Consider the following 14,789-nt stretch of genomic DNA (forward strand, 5'->3'; position numbering starts at 1 on the left):
CGGCGCGCCCCGCCTCCGCGCGACCAACAGGGCCCTTCCCCCGCCCGCTCTCGCGAGAGCCGAGCGCTATTTAAGTTCGGGGGCGGCCATTGCGCGCCCTTTGCGGAGGCGAAGCGTGAGGTGAGTAGGGAGGGCTCTGCGCAGCATCTGCTGCCATCCGTGGCGGGGGAACCCGGTGTGGGGCTGAGGCGGAACGAAAACCCGTCTATCCGCCGAGTGCTTCTCTGAGGGAGCGTGAGAAAGGCCCTGTAGCGGGCGGGCTGCGGGGAGCGGGCTCCTCATGGCGGCACGGGGCTGTGGTAGTGCGGCGGGAACCGCGCAAAATGTCCGCCCCGGGATGCTGGGCGTGCAGGGCGCTCCTGAGAGGAGCCGGAACGGCATCGAGCCGTCGGCCTGGCGTGGGCGGGCTTTCCTTCCGTGCGGATTGGAGCTCGGCAGCGGCCATGTGTGGAGGCAGCGCAGGGGTGGAACAACTCCTGGCCTTCCTCAGAGTTAGGGCCCCTTTAGGTATACATCCCTGGGCGTTAGAAGGAGTGCGCTGGATTGCAGATCCAGCTGAAAGCGAATGTTTTCTTGTGAGACTGATCTGTGCTGATGACTGGAGAGTGAAATGTTGGTAAGCTGTTAGAGTTGTTCTCTTAGGGCTGTGTAGTTAGCAAAAGAGCAAGAAAATGAGGTTCTTAATGCCCAGATCCCTAGCTTAAAATGACTATAAATTACAGTGAAGTAAGTATTTTTGTGTGACTTAGAACTGTAGCATCTCTACAAGCTAAAGAAGCTGTTGGCTTACATGCACGTGTGCTTACATATGAAAAACCTTGCCTGGGGTAAAACCTACTTTATTTTTTTTTCTAGGGCAGATTAAAACATGACTGATACAGATGAAGCCCACGCTTCTGGTTCTGATTATCCTCATGCCCAAGATCTCATATCCACTCGGAGGAAAAAAAGGTCTAAAATACCTGAGTGTGCAGCAAATGCACAGAAGGAACCCTTGTGCTCAAGGCAGGAGGATGCCACTCCTGAGGAGTCTTCAGATGAGCTGAGTAGCACGTATACATCTTCAGCTGAGGTGGATAGCAGTGATTCAGAAATGTGAGTTATCTCTCATTCCTTAGAATTGCTCCTGAACAGAACTTGTGATACATTGTAACTGTATGTGTTCTGTTGAATGTGCACGTTTCTTTTTCAGTGATGTTCCAGCTGCTAGTGGCAGCAAGCACCATAGGAAGTGCTCTGATGCACCTTCAAAGCAAAAGAGGAGATCGCAGCCTTCAAGGCCACAAGCAGAAGCTGATGCAGGAGTGCCTGACAGTGAGAGTTCTGATTCTTCTCTGCCTCCTCAGAGCCCGGTGAGGCCATTTGAAGCCTCCCAAGAGAAGAAATCTAAGCTCAATTTGAAAGCCATCTTTGCCTATCACTTCAGAGGAAGGAAGTTTAAAGCTGCTGCACACCGAAAATACAGGAGCAGTGGTTCACAAAAGACAAAGAAACCCTCTGAGCACTCACGGAGGCGGGGTGGGAAGCAGCCCATGACAGCCTCGCCTCAGGAGCGAAGGAAAAGGCTTAAGGATCGAGGCTTTCAGTTCCCTTTTGTTGAAAAACATTATGGGAGAAAGCATATTCCCTTGAACATGGTCCTTAGCTATGAGGTGAGCCCTCTGTTCTGTGGGAGAGAAGTTGTGATTTTACATTTATTTTAAGGAACAGTGAATGCAGGTTGGTATGTTGTGCTTCTACCCGACATGTCACAGTGAAATGAATCCACTTTTATTTTGTTACATAGGATGACTGTTGCTTTCCATTCATTACCTTAACAAGTTAAACCAGCTGACCTAAGGCTGTCATTTAATATTACAGTTCAGTTGTTTATACAAATGCTTCATTTCTTTTGTAGTGGTATTTAAAATCTCATTCTTTCCTTCAGCAAGCAGCTGCCAAGGGCTATTTCCAGTACGTTGAAATGCTCAAATATGAGGAACACCTCAAAAAGGCTTTGAAAGCCCTTGAAGCCAGTGAAGACTTAGAAAGAGAATGCCTGGCAGTGCGGAAACACAAATATTTAGATGACGAAGGCCCCATTTCTCCTATCCAGGAGACAAAGTGAGTTCATCTTAAGTAGTACAAAAGTTGCTGTTTTGTTCTCAGCTTAAATATAAGTTTGTGCGTGCAGCATTGCTGTCTTTATTGTCTGGTATGTGCATTATATTCATTGGTGAAATACCTCTTAGGTTTTTCTGTAACTCAGTTATGGATTTGCTTTGTGCTCCCTTCCCATCCTCAGAAGAGCAGAGAGAAAATAAATAGCAGCTCATGGCTTGTGATAAGGACAGGGTGGTTGCTTACCAGTTACTGTCATGGGCAGAACAGGCTCAGCACAGGGAGGTGAATGTAATTTCTTATGTTATTGCTAGCAGGTGAAAGTAGTGAGAACTAAAAGCAAACCACAGTTTCCCCCAGATCTCCTCCTTCCCCCAAGCAGTGCAGTGGGGGCTGTGCTCATTCCGTAATGCTTTGCCTCTGCTGCTCTACCCCTGCTGCACATGGAGTCCCTCCCAGGGGATGCTGTCCTTCCCCAACTGACCCCAGGTGGGATCCCCGCTATCAAAACCTTTCCACTTCAGTCCTATACGCACATGCAGAGGTTGGCTCCAGCCAGCACCTGAGCACCTGTATTCACTCTCCACTAGGAGAAAAGAGAAACCTGTGGGTTGTGGTGGAAATGGTTCTGCCAGTTTCAGTAGCTGGGATCTAATTCCAGAAACTCAGAGAGCAGCCTTATGTAGGAGCAGGAGCATCTTTGACCTATAAGCTGTAGCACTTCCATATGCATTATGAGAAAGTGCTGCATTAGGAGAATAGCTAATATATGCTGTGCTGCTGTAAAAGTACAGATTTGATTTGAGTTTTATGTATTTCAGTGATGATGATGATGGTGATAACAACTGCTTGGGCTCTGATAATCCAGAAGACTTCGATGTCAGAGTAGTGGTGAGTAAATACTCCTTAATTTGAAAAATACTATAACCTTTTTTCTCTTTTGAGTTGTTAAAGAAGTAATAAGTGATGTTTTGAGTACTTAATTCTTGAGCTTGGATCTGGGATTAACTGATACGTGTGGTTCTGATGTGCAGTACAAGAGGAAGTTGGTTTGAGAGAAGTCTGCACTCTTTGGAATTACGTTGGAATGTTAATTGTGGCTTTCTCTGAAACATTCCTAAATCTTGGGAAATTAGTAATAAATTGTTACTGAAGTGTCTCCAAACCAGACTTGTGAATATTGCTTTTTCATTCTTAGGACAACAGCAGTTTCATTATAAGCAGTAAAATTCCCAACAAGAGGAAATCGAAGGCCAGAACAAAGCGAGTGAAGTCAGCTGGAGTGGTTGAAGTAAAGAAGAGTGCTGCCGATAAGTGAATGTTTGTGTGGTTCTCTTTGAGTGAACAGAGCACGAGTCAAGAAGGTGGCAGCAGTCACTTCTCAGAGACCTTATTAAGGTCCTCTTGGCTTAAAATGTTGGTCTGAAGTCAGCACTGAGCTGTCAGCCAGGCAGCCTCATCAGAATGGCTTTAAGGTGAGTTTGTGTCTGAGACTGTTAGAAGTGTGGCCCGTCTTTTTGCTAAGCACGTGTCTTCTGTGCTGTATGAAGTGTGTGTACAAGCAATTGAGTGGCTGGTAATCGTGCTGAAATACCTGCTTCTGCAGCTTGATTTCTGTAATCAACAGGTCGTAGAGCTACAGAACTAAAAGTTCCAGCTCTTGCAATTAAGCAGTGTAGTACAGAAATGTCTATGAGCACATTCATACACATAAGTGCAGTCATGCTACAAAGGGGAACTTAGACCCACTTTTCTCGTGGCTTTGTGAAGGAAGCTTGAGCTTTCCTTATTGTAGCTTGGAGGGAAGTAAGGCTTTTTAAGAATGATACTTAAGGGACGTTTTTTTCATAAAATTCTTGCAAAATCCCTTTGATACATTTGAAACAATGATGAAATAATTGCTTATAGTTAAGGCTGTCTGTCCATCAGTGTGGAATAACACTTCAGAAAACTAATTCTCCTAAATCCAGTAGAGTAATCTCAAGTTGCTTTAAAACAACTAGCAGTGTGATGGGAAGTTCTTTTCCCTTCTTCCCCTCCTCGGTCTAGAATGGGGTCTTAAGGTGACTGGGCAGAAGATGGGAGCCCTTCAGCACCATAGGGACTATCTGCTGATCTCATAGCATGAAGGGGAACTTGCTGCAGTTGCTCAGTCTAAAAAGAGTTGAAGTTGCATTTCTAGACCTTTGCAAAAGAAGCTTGAGATTTCCCTGTTGCAGCTTGCTAGCTCTGGGGAGTGAGACTGCAAAAATCCTACTCTTTGCTAGTTAAAGACCAAATTGAATAATGGTCCAGAATTAATGGCTAAATACAACTCTTTTAGGCACCTACCTGAGAAATACTGCGTGGCTTGAAAGACTCATCCTAGATCTAGGAGTGGGGTTCTGGCAGGGTAAGGCATAGCGAAGTGGGTGTGGAGTCCTGCTCATTCTGCAGTTCATGTGATGAATATTTCTGTTCAACTGCTGAGTGACTCAGAAATGAACTAAATTTCAATTCTGATTAGAACTGGATGTACACATCTGAAAAGTGAGTGCATTACGACTGTCAAGTTTATTGCTGAAAAGTAACTTTTGCCTTTTATGAATCTCAGCTTATTTGACCATAATTGATTTTTATTCCTTTCATTTTTTTTTCCAGTGTGTTGCTTTTGGATGATGAATATCAATCAAGTGCTGTGTGAGGTAAGCTGTTACTTGGTGTGCAGTTCTTTCTCCAGGTAGCTTGTTTGCTTTATTCACAACTCCTATCAGCCCAGCCTGTAGCCTATGTTAGAACAGAAACTAAATATCACTACTTTAACATCCGTATATTAAAAGCACTTTGTGTTAGCAGTGATAGACAGCAATACTTGTTTCAGCTGGTGTTGAATGCTGCAGGGCATTCATGATTGAAGATGAACCAACTGTGGTTGATGTTGGGTGCTCCCTGGAGCCTTGTGCTCCTAGTGGAGATGTCAGTACTGATGGCTCAGGCAGTTGCAGCATCTGATCAACTGCCCTGTGGTAAAACTGCAGGAGGAAGGAATGTCAGGAGGTGGTCTTGGATGTTACTGCTAAAGCTGTGGAGCTTCTCACAAAGGGATGATCTGTGTGTTATCAGATGTTATCAGACCTTCCGGAGCGTCTAGGAAATAGGGTAGAAGAAAAACTTGAGGGTTACTTTTTAACAGGGGGAGCCAAGAGGTACAGCTACACCAGTAATGAAAATAAGCATGTTTCCTTGTAAGATCAAACTGGGGCATCTGCTTTCAGCTTTTGTTGCAGTAAAGCTACTGGAGTAGATGATGTGTCAACTCAACACAGTGTATATTGTTCTTAAAACAGTATCTGATAGTCATACTGAGCTTGCTGTGCCTGTTACCGTAGCCCAAATCATACCTGTCTCTTAAAAACAGGAGGCCCAGTAATGGATGGTGACAGTTATGGAGTAAGTATATAGTTGACTGAGAAATACCTTTACTTCTGTGTGCTCTTCAAATACTGTTTCAAAAACAGTGAAAAATAAGAGGGAAGCAGATGCATTCTGTTTCAGCACGTGTTCAGTTTTTGTCTGGTGCTGTAGACAAAAACCTGGAACCTGGTGCTTAGAAAAACACCTTCTTTCGCAACCCACAGCTGATGCATGTATTGGCTGTGTTACTTATATGAAGGGACAGTGCTTATATTTATTCAAGCAGTAATTAATTCAAAGGGCACATTTCCTATTGCATGTGCAGAAATGTAGGAAGGAAACAATGCAACTGGACTACATCTTTTCTAGCTATGCAGCAATGAGCTATTGTAACTGTTTTGATCTGTTTGAATTCTTCCAGCTGGTGCACAGATCTGTTTCTTCCATGCGCTCCTGTGGAACACTTTGGTTAAGGAGGTATGCTTTGTTTCTGCTGAGTTTTGGCATGAGAGAACTTGGGTCTGTGCCTTCTCAGAGAGGCTTTGGTGGAGCTTGACAAACACAGCAGGGGGAACTATTAGACAAGTGATGTGATAAAAGTGCAATTAAGTTGACGTTGTTCTTTAACGTTTCTTGTAGTGGAGGAATATCTGAGGAAGTCTTTTTCCTATGGGGCGGTTGTTGTGTGAGGACTGTAAGCTGAAGGTTTAGCTGTTCTGTGGTTTTTTTCCCCAAAGAAATATTTCATGTGGAAGGACAAAGCCAGTTCCCAGAAGGCAGTTAGTGATGTGTCCATGTTAGAGATGATTGGCTGGGCTTTACTACAAGCTGTTCTGCAGGTGTAGTGAAGAGTTAATTGTTACGCCTTGTTATTCAGCAGGTAGACACAACTCCATGTGTGTCTCAATTGAACAACAGGGCTAGAAGAGCAACAGGTTGTGCTTTCCTCACTGTAACACCCATTGCAGTGGTGACAATGAGACCTGTGACAGGTTTATGTAGTGAGAGAATTGTGCAAACGTGGTTCCAAATGTAGTTACTCTTTAAAGTCTGAAGGATTGGCATGTTTGGCGTTGTGAATTCTTGAATTCATAGAATCACAAGGTTGGAAAGGACCCACAACCTTTCAGTCCAACCATCCTATCACCATTACTATCCACTAAGCTACTAAACCATATCTTGCAGCATTCTGCATCCTGCTGGCTGTGGGAAGTAGAAGAAAAACACACAGTGCTGAATTCTGTAAATAGTTCATCAAAGCACACTTAGAAGCTGTCTTAAGGTGCTGTCTTACAGTTTCTTTACACCACAGTGCCAGCTGATGTAGGTAACACTCTCATGTGCACCATCTGTGCCATAGCGCTTTGATTTCTGCAGTGTGGGTGGATTTGGTTGATAGTTCTGTGACAGACTGATCCTGAAAGAAGTGCTGCTTATTCAATGTTAAGAGTACTTGAAATTACTAAAATGCTGAAGAAACTTAAAACTGTTAATCAGATACTGTCATCTACTCTTCTTTTCAGCAAGCCCACGTGACAGTGCAGACCAGAGGAGTGCCTTGGTGAGTTTGATACCAGATTAATGTAACCACTCTTAGTGTGTTAGATGTTTTGCTTCAACTTTCTGAGCTGGTGTATGGCTGTTCTTACTGAGTCCTGCTGCATCAGAAAAACTGGCTTTTAAGCTTGAGACTGTCTGAGGAATTTGTTGTGATGATTGGCAAAATGTTCAACTGCTCTGAAGAGAGTGAGTGAGAATGGCCTTTCTGAACAAATGTACTGCCTGACTTCATACTGCGTATCCGTGCTGAGGATGGAACATGCAGAATGTTGTCAGTGAATAAAGACTAACTTTTTAGTTAATAAAACTGTCAAATTACATTTTTAATGTTCATTGTAGTACCTTGAAGTGTGATTGCAGTGGGAGAAGTCCACAGAAATGCCTGTGATGATTAGAAATGACTTCTGAAGGTTCTAGAATTCACTGCTGTAGGTTCTACCTGTATGCGCATGCATGTCATTTTGTAACCCTGCAGTGATGTTGCTTTTTCAGGTGGCAGGTGATGAGGAAATGAGAGAAGAAATGCAGAAAGCCACTTGACAGAGACAGGAGCTCCCTTATAGGTTAGTATGCCATCTGAGCTTCTGCAAATGCATTGGTGTTTGAGGGGCTCTGGTTTTCAGTGGCTGGAGCTGTTCACCTGATGAAGCTCAGTGCCTTTGGGAGTGTTACAGGGACAGAGCTCAAAGTTATGTCAGTATATTTTAAGGTAGTGTTCCCTTTCAGTCTGTTAAGTCTTTAACTTTGATATATCCCAAGAAAGATCTCACAGTCTGAAATGAAGTGATGAGCTTAACTTGCTAAACTTGGGCTTTACTTTAAAATTAAATGAGTACTTAGAGAAGTTAGTGTTTGAATAAACATTGTAGTTAATTCTCTCAGTTTTATATTGTTCATGTAATGTTAGCTTTTAACATGAAACTGTTGCTGATGTGGAGTTACTGCTGCATCTTCCCAATGAAATGGTAGTGTAACATTTCCCTCCCTTTTCCCCCAAAAGTCATGACAGAAGAAGGAACTTTATAGGAACTGTATGAGATGCTTTTCCAGTCTGCTTGATTTTTGTTGCATTAGTTTATGGTCACAGAAATGTTGAGGTCTATCCCGATAGGATCTCTTCTGTAGGTTCATGTCGTTGGAAACGCCTCACAGAACAAACTTGTGGTTTAGTTTTACCCTTGGAGCTACCTGTTAGCTCTGTGGGATAGAACTACAAGACAAATCTTCATGTACCATTTCAGGAATGGAAGTAACGTGTCATGTTCTCCCTCAGGTACTGGCTCATGCATTTGATATAAATGGAAAAAAAAAGATTCAAATGGAAAAGCTTGGTAAGAGTGAAAAAGAGCATGTTCTGAGATTTAAAATGTAACTAACATGTTTAATTGTGTGGGTTGAACTTGCTCTTCAGCCAGATGTCTGTGAAGGTACCAGACCTCTTAGTGGCTTTTTTTTTTCCTGGTTGGCCTGAAGCAGACTCTTCCCACTTCAATCTGAAAGTGACTTTCTGTTCCTTGTGGTGGCTATAGGTTTAAATTAAGAAGTCCAGCCCTCTGATGTCTGTCCAGTCTTAAAGTAATTCAGTGAGCCTGCCGGATTTTTGCTCTATGTAATTCAGCAATACTGCTTTTCTCTTGCTAAGCTTCAAAGTAGCTGAGCATCTCAGGCAGTTTACTAGTACAGTGTCAGAAGTCCTGGGTTGTATGGAGCATTGTGCTATTCTATAGAACACAGCTTAAAGTAAAACGCAGACAATGCTTCTATAAGCCCTTTGTGCTGGGAATATAAATACTTGAAAGAATTACGAGGCTGCTGAAATTGATGGAATTTCTTTTCCCTCTTCGTTGCATGGCAACTTCTGTGAAATTGGTACTTCAGCTTATCGCTGCCTGGTGTATGGACAGCTTGAACCTTAACGTGCATTTGTTGACTGAGGACTGCTGCGTCTGTTGCACTGAATGGTATCTGCACCCAGCAGCGTTCTTCTGATGGGGTGTTCAAAAACCAGTGCTACAGTAATTCAGCATTTGGCATCGTTGGTTTTCACTCTGCAGTGGTTGTTAAACCTGGTATTCTTGCTGATACAGGTGCTGCCCTCTTCAAGGATTTGAGCGCAGTCCTTTTATGTCGGGTAGGACTTGTCGGTGTGAGCTGCCCACTGGTTCTCCCTCGTGCTCAGTTTGTTTTTTTTAAACAGGTGCCTTGGGATACACAACAGTCAGTTGGCTGTGGAAGAGGAAACAAAGTGTTGGACAGGTAAGCACTGAGTTCTCAGTTCAGAAGGTTTCAGGCAACTTGATGGAAGCTCGGTTGCTAATGTATGACTCTAGAAGATCAAAACTTCCATAAACTGTCTAGAAACATAGAAATGACTGTCCAGTAGCAGGCAGTCCTGGGCAGCACTCCAGATTTTGGCAGTATCTGGGTCAGGGTGTCTACCTGCAGGCTAGTCTTAAATGCTTGTAAAAGCAGTGGTAAAGGGAGAGAGGATCTGGTCATTACCAAGGCTGCAAGGATATTGCTGTTCCTGGTGAGCTGTGGACATGACCATAAAGCAAGTCCATCAGACTCTTGAATTGCTGCGTTGTGTGGCAGTAGGTCTGCTGGGAATAAAGCTTTGGTGTAGGCCACAGACACAGCACTCCCTTCTGCTGGGTGTTAGCGGCTCTCTTTGGCTGCCAAGGAACTAAAGTGCTAGCTAGAATCTTCAGCTGTTGAACTCAAGCTCCAGAAGCTGCTGTTGACAGAACTGTCATGCATTCAAAATGAAAAACTGCTGCTCCTTGCACTTGGCATCCAACTTCAGTTTAATTCTTTTATACTAACTACTGTGCCTTTGTGTACCCAGAGTCTGCTGCTGTCACTGAATGTCAGGGGGTGAGAAGTTGTACCTGAGTGCTGCCACAGTAAGTCTGTAGGTAAGATGCTTAGCAGCAGTGCTGGTACCCACAAGAAATTCAAGGTCGCTTCAAAGAGGGTTTGCATGGCTGGAGAACCAGCAGCTCTTAACGCAGTGACCGTACATCGAACTCCTTTCAGCAGGATGCTGTAGCCACTTTGTGTGTGCTGTGGTCTATTTCAGAGGAGACAATTCTTAAGTTATATTGCTGCTTGGAATGAGAAACCACCTGTAGCTTCTGCCCTGTCACTTCTTGAATTGCTAATGCAGGCAGAATGCTACTGATTTCATCTGCAAGCAGCTGACTTCAGCAGCACGTGGGGTTGGAAGAGAATATTCATACAGTTGTGGCATGATGAGTTGTTCTTGTATCTTTTAATGCTTTTTTTTCTGCTTGGGTGTATGGCATGTTCTTGAAACTGCATGGAAACAGATAATCCCAAGTAGGTGAGGAAGTGGACAGTAGTGTTGAAATGGAATATTATGGATAGAGTGCATATAGGAAACTAATCAGAGCTACCATGCAAAATGATTTTGCCCCTAAAGAGTTTAGTAAGGGACGTATATATGTGTGCCTGCCTTACTGCTGTTACATTGGCACCATGTTACAAAGTTAAGTTCCTTCAGCCTATAGGAAGGGAGAAGGCAAAGTGCTTTTCTTTCTCTTGAGTTATGGTGCTAACTATTTTTTTTTTTCTCCCAGGTCCTGATGTGATGTTGCTGCAAGTCTCTTGCAAGAAAGAAAAGGACAGCTCTTAAATGCTCTTAAACACTCCTATTTCTTGTAATAATTGAGAATGTTAAATATTTTAACTTCACTGCCCTGTAAGTTGAATTAGTGGATCAAGGTGTGGTTGTACAAGGAAAGGGTTATCAACTATGTTCCAACTGCTCAAGTGTGGAGAGGGGGCTGTTTACTTCATACAGAATGTAACATTCAAATAAAACTGATGCCTGAAAGAAGCAGCTGCAGCCAGGGAATTATTTTGTACTGCTACACTGCAAGCCAACACAGGTGTAAAGCTAAAGCAGGGATTTAGCTTTAGCTAAATCTTAAATGCTAAAGCCTCTAGAAAAACAGACAGTAAAGGTGAGAGAGCCTGCACACTGCAACTAGCCCTCTTCCTTCAGCTCTTTGTCCTGTACTGTTTGTTTAGGGGGAGTTGTAACAGTTTGGGTCTCTTCAGCAATTGCAGTACCTCTAACTAAAGTGGGGACTGAAATGTATGTTTAATTATTCTATGCTACCTCAGAACTGCTGTATTTTAAAATTGGGCAGACCTGATGGAAATGCAGATTTATGGATTTCAGGTGTTCTACCTACTGCTACAACAATCAGCCTTGTGTTCTAAGCTACAGTGTTAACTTGTGCTCTTCTGCCCTTATTCTATGACAGTATTTGCTTTCTGCCAACTAACTGCACCTTGCAAGCTTACATCCACAAGTCAAGACACATTTCCTTAAAAGAAGCCACTCCTGTGGCTTTGGGGACTTTGAGATGTGTACTGCTGCACAAAGCTGTACTTCCTAATCAGGATTATGTAAGTGATTAATTACTGTTTCTACTAAACATGAGAAAAATGCATAAAAGTTTCAGCTTTCTGAAAGTGATCCTTATTGTCTCATACGCTCTGGGCTCAAGGTTTTTTAAAAACACTTTATTTGATGATGTTTTACACAGTGTATATTACAAGTAGTATAAACTCTTTCAAACACTAAGGCACATAAAGCTTTCCTGCAGTGTCATTCTACTCAGTGTTGGTTTCTGCATACTAAAAGTAGATAGTGCTGTAGAAAGCATCTGTCAGCCATTACCTGAATTAGTTTAATGTAGATCTCACTGTTAGACTTTGAGTTGTATCAACACAGCAGTGTTTCTTGTTTAGAGGCTTCTCCTAGTCTGGGTGTTTTCCCTGGCTTCTTGGCTCGGAGTTTTTCCAGCATTTTCTGCAAGATTTGAAATCATAAGAGAATAACATAGCTTAAGAAATGGTGATGGTAAAACTAAGCTGTACAAGTGAGGTAATGCTCCTGTGTAACTGAGAAGTACAAGAGCAGGTCCAGGGAAGCACCAAGCCTGCTTCTGTTCAGAAGTGCTTGGATCATGCTCTCAGAACTCCTGTTTGACTCCAGCAGCTGGATCCCCTCAGTCCTTTTACTTGACCTCAAGTCACCACAAGAATTCAGCCTCAGGCTGATGCCCTTTAGAGAAAACTCTCAGCTGTAAGAGCTGCATTGTGTTAGTGCAGTGCCTCAACTGGGGCAGTCTTCTTAGACTAAGCCAATAGCAATGCTTATGAAATCTCTAAAAGCTCACTGAATGAGGAAAGGGAGTGACTCCCAAGAGGCTGTGCTGAAACGTTCAGACCTGGTTTGGGTCTGTTCAGCCATCACCACAGCGTTATGCCTCCAGTCTGACGAGAAGCTAAGGGACATGAATTGGCCAGCTCGAGATGCAAAGAAGGGATTACTTTACCTTTTGAAACTCCTTAGCTCTTTCTCTGTTTTTAGCGTAAGTTTCCTGCCTTGTTTTTTCTTCTTTTCTGATCTTTACTTCTGAAAGTTGATTATAAAGTCTGTCAAAACATTAGAAAAAATACTGTCAGAAAGGAAAGTGGGAAAGCAGATGTTAACAGCCTTAAGGGTCTGTACTGTCCTCTGCTAGAAATTAAGAAAAATCAATTCTGACTTAGCTATCCCCTGATCTGGCATCACTTCAACTAACCCTACAACAACCTAACAGGGACCCCACTCGACAGCTGTGTTTGTACACCTTCATCATTACTAAATGCTGAGTGCAACTGTGAAGTGCAGCTGGGCAGACTGCCAGTGCTTCTTGCTGCAAGCCTGGTAAGAGCATGTCTCAGTGTACACCCACATAAACACAGTGTTAGGGTTCACATCAACAACTTTCTAAAATCCAAACTTCTCCCCCTGTTCACGCAGTACCTGGAGGTGCGCTGATGCATTTCAGCTTCTCCGGCCTTCCTGTCTTCTGGAGAAGACACCTTCACCTCTCCTACTTTCTTGAGCTGATTGACAACTGCACCTTTTTTCCCTTCAAAAGACACAAACACAAAATGTATCCTAAATCTCCAATCCAGACAATACATCCGTTCATAATACAAATTATTGCACCCCACCCAGTAAAGGTTTGCTCAGTTTATGAAACTAATACCAGGTACTAATTGTAAAAAAATAACAACTGTCAGAGTTTTTCAGTATCCAAGCACTCAAAAGCATAAGAAGTTTCAAGGACTGAGATGGAACTACAAAGAAAGAAGCTGAATGTTTGTCTTAAAAACCACTGTGCCTCATGAGGCTGTTGGCTGTACTTGGAGCTAGCCATGCTTGTCAACAGCTGCCTTCCAAACCCTGCTAACAGGCATTAGAGATGCATTAATTCACTTAATGCAGTTCTTTGACAGTCGGTTGTTTTGCAGAGACACGTTACGATGATAAATGCGGTCTGCTTACAACACAGGATGCAGCCCAATGGGGGAAAAGGAGCTCCCCACATCCTTGAGAAATTCAAGAATACCCCAGGCTGCAAAAGCAAAGATAGAACAAATAATAGGAAAGGTTTTCTTTGATATTAACTAACAAAAGCAGTCCTAGTCCCATGTCACATGCCCAAGTACACATACCAGGGATAAGGCGGTGCTCCTTTTGACTGCTTAACGTCTCAGACTTTCTCCTTTGAAGCTGTCTGCCTTCTGGCTTTTCATTTTTTCTCTCTCTTTGTTTTATTTCTTCAACTCTTCTCAGGGATTTCTGGATGAAGTCCTTCTTTCTTTTTAAAAACAACTCCTGCAGACTCCCTGGTGCAGAAGCAGACTCCAGCAGCATCGCTGAGAAAGAAAAGCCCAAGCATTTCTCACTTTCTGCAAAGAAACCACCTTTACTAATTCACACATTTCAATGCATTTCTCCTGAGATGTTGACCATGACCTGTTTTGACAAACAGTGTTGGGAAGTGACATTTTTGCACAATAAGCAGTAATTCAGAGCTATGGCATCTGTAGCTACGAAACCATGAGCAGTTCTGCCAAGACAGATACTGCACCAAAACACACTGAACACCTGAGAAGCCCCTAACAAATGGTTACATCGTGGTACAGCCTTTCTTTTGTGTCACTGCTGCTCATCTTGGACCGAAAGAAAAAAGAAGAGCTTCACTATTTATGTTCCGCAATGTCATGAGAACAGAATAGGACATCTCTTAACTGCAGTCCTGACTGATAGGAAACAAAAAGAAGGCCAGGTGCACCAAGTACATAATGACAAGCAACAAAATATCACAGAGTTTCAAAATTAAATAGCTATACATAAAACCAAATAAAGTCTCTGTAATTATAGGCGTTACCATCTCTTACTTAAGATGGCCTACTATAGGAAGAGACAGGTGAGTATTTCTTTGTCAGTAAAACACACATCAAACCTAGGCCAAATGGACACAAACCGAGGCCAAACAGCAATGTGCACTTGTCTAAGAGAAGTTATGTTTTCCAAAGGAGAGGTGCATCTTAGCAATGACTGTATAAGTTAAAACTTCAGTATATTTGAAGCTGTACATAATTACCTGCAGTCTGATGTGATGGACACTGCCTCTCGTTAGGACTGTGGGCTTTGGAAGAGCCATCAGGCCTTATGAGCACTGAACCATCTGTGTCTGGAACCAGTGGTAAGAATTCTCTTTTCTGTTTCAAAAAGAATCATTAGTTGAAAATGCAAAAAAAAACCACACCACAAATCTGAAGTAGTCATACAGTACCCTAACATGGACAAGACACAAGAAAAGAGTCTCTTCCCTTTAGCAGATGCAAGAAAACCATCA

General features: G+C 43.0%; 2 protein-coding genes and 6 non-coding genes across 18 annotated transcripts in view; 7 read left to right on the forward strand and 1 right to left on the reverse strand.

The window, feature by feature from the left end:
• The first annotated feature begins 52 nt into the window (after window positions 1-52).
• On the forward strand, window positions 53-10,915 carry TAF1D (TATA-box binding protein associated factor, RNA polymerase I subunit D). 11 transcript variants are annotated; one of them, XM_417196.8, is made up of 14 exons: window positions 53-120; window positions 856-1,095; window positions 1,193-1,652; window positions 1,928-2,103; window positions 2,922-2,991; window positions 3,299-3,575; window positions 4,741-4,784; window positions 5,915-5,970; window positions 7,017-7,054; window positions 7,546-7,616; window positions 8,327-8,384; window positions 9,251-9,309; window positions 9,902-9,971; window positions 10,656-10,915. In XM_417196.8, the coding sequence occupies exons 2-6, from the start codon at window positions 869-871 to the stop codon at window positions 3,416-3,418; spliced, it is 1,053 nt and encodes a 350-aa protein (XP_417196.2). In that variant the 5' UTR covers window positions 53-120; window positions 856-868; the 3' UTR covers window positions 3,419-3,575; window positions 4,741-4,784; window positions 5,915-5,970; window positions 7,017-7,054; window positions 7,546-7,616; window positions 8,327-8,384; window positions 9,251-9,309; window positions 9,902-9,971; window positions 10,656-10,915. The 11 variants fall into 11 exon arrangements, with proteins under 11 accessions (XP_417196.2, XP_015135951.2, XP_040527853.1 ...); XM_015280465.4 differs by having other exon boundaries at window positions 9,902-9,959; XM_040671919.2 differs by having other exon boundaries at window positions 8,327-9,309; window positions 9,902-9,959.
• LOC112531644 lies at window positions 4,536-4,607 on the forward strand. The gene has a single exon (XR_003073539.1). It is a non-coding gene; the product is annotated as a small nucleolar RNA SNORD5 (small nucleolar RNA).
• On the forward strand, window positions 5,633-5,759 carry LOC112531637. The gene has a single exon (XR_003073532.1). It is a non-coding gene; the product is annotated as a small nucleolar RNA SNORA40 (small nucleolar RNA).
• LOC112531631 lies at window positions 6,356-6,487 on the forward strand. The gene has a single exon (XR_003073526.2). It is a non-coding gene; the product is annotated as a small nucleolar RNA SNORA1 (small nucleolar RNA).
• On the forward strand, window positions 7,196-7,268 carry LOC112531628. The gene has a single exon (XR_003073524.1). It is a non-coding gene; the product is annotated as a small nucleolar RNA Z40 (small nucleolar RNA).
• LOC112531633 lies at window positions 8,145-8,276 on the forward strand. Its single transcript, XR_003073528.1, has one exon. It is a non-coding gene; the product is annotated as a small nucleolar RNA SNORA18 (small nucleolar RNA).
• On the forward strand, window positions 9,004-9,142 carry LOC112531629. The gene has a single exon (XR_003073525.1). It is a non-coding gene; the product is annotated as a small nucleolar RNA SNORA8 (small nucleolar RNA).
• A 674-nt stretch (window positions 10,916-11,589) lies between the features above and the next one.
• The window catches only part of CEP295 (centrosomal protein 295), a 39,712-nt gene continuing 36,512 nt past the window's right edge, over window positions 11,590-14,789 (reverse strand). The window contains exons 25-29 of the mRNA XM_004938870.5: window positions 14,535-14,652; window positions 13,600-13,803; window positions 12,902-13,010; window positions 12,429-12,528; window positions 11,590-11,899 (exon numbers count right to left, since the gene is read on the reverse strand). Of these exons, the coding sequence (XP_004938927.2) occupies window positions 11,813-11,899; window positions 12,429-12,528; window positions 12,902-13,010; window positions 13,600-13,803; window positions 14,535-14,652 (618 nt within the window). The 3' untranslated portion in view covers window positions 11,590-11,812. The remainder of the gene's footprint in view (window positions 11,900-12,428; window positions 12,529-12,901; window positions 13,011-13,599; window positions 13,804-14,534; window positions 14,653-14,789) is intronic.

The sequence above is a fragment of the Gallus gallus genome, chromosome 1, assembly GCF_016699485.2.
Source record: "Gallus gallus isolate bGalGal1 chromosome 1, bGalGal1.mat.broiler.GRCg7b, whole genome shotgun sequence".
NCBI lineage: Eukaryota > Metazoa > Chordata > Aves > Galliformes > Phasianidae > Gallus > Gallus gallus.

Bases quoted from the DNA above. Each gene is read 5' to 3' on its own strand.
- TAF1D (XM_040671911.2), top strand. From the start codon at position 869: ATGACTGATACAGATGAAGCCCACGCTTCTGGTTCTGATTATCCTCAT. The intron at 1,653-1,927 runs GTGAGCCCTCTG...TCTTTCCTTCAG, and splicing joins ACATGGTCCTTAGCTATGAG to CAAGCAGCTGCCAAGGGCTA. The intron at 2,104-2,921 runs GTGAGTTCATCT...TATGTATTTCAG, and splicing joins TCTCCTATCCAGGAGACAAA to TGATGATGATGATGGTGATA.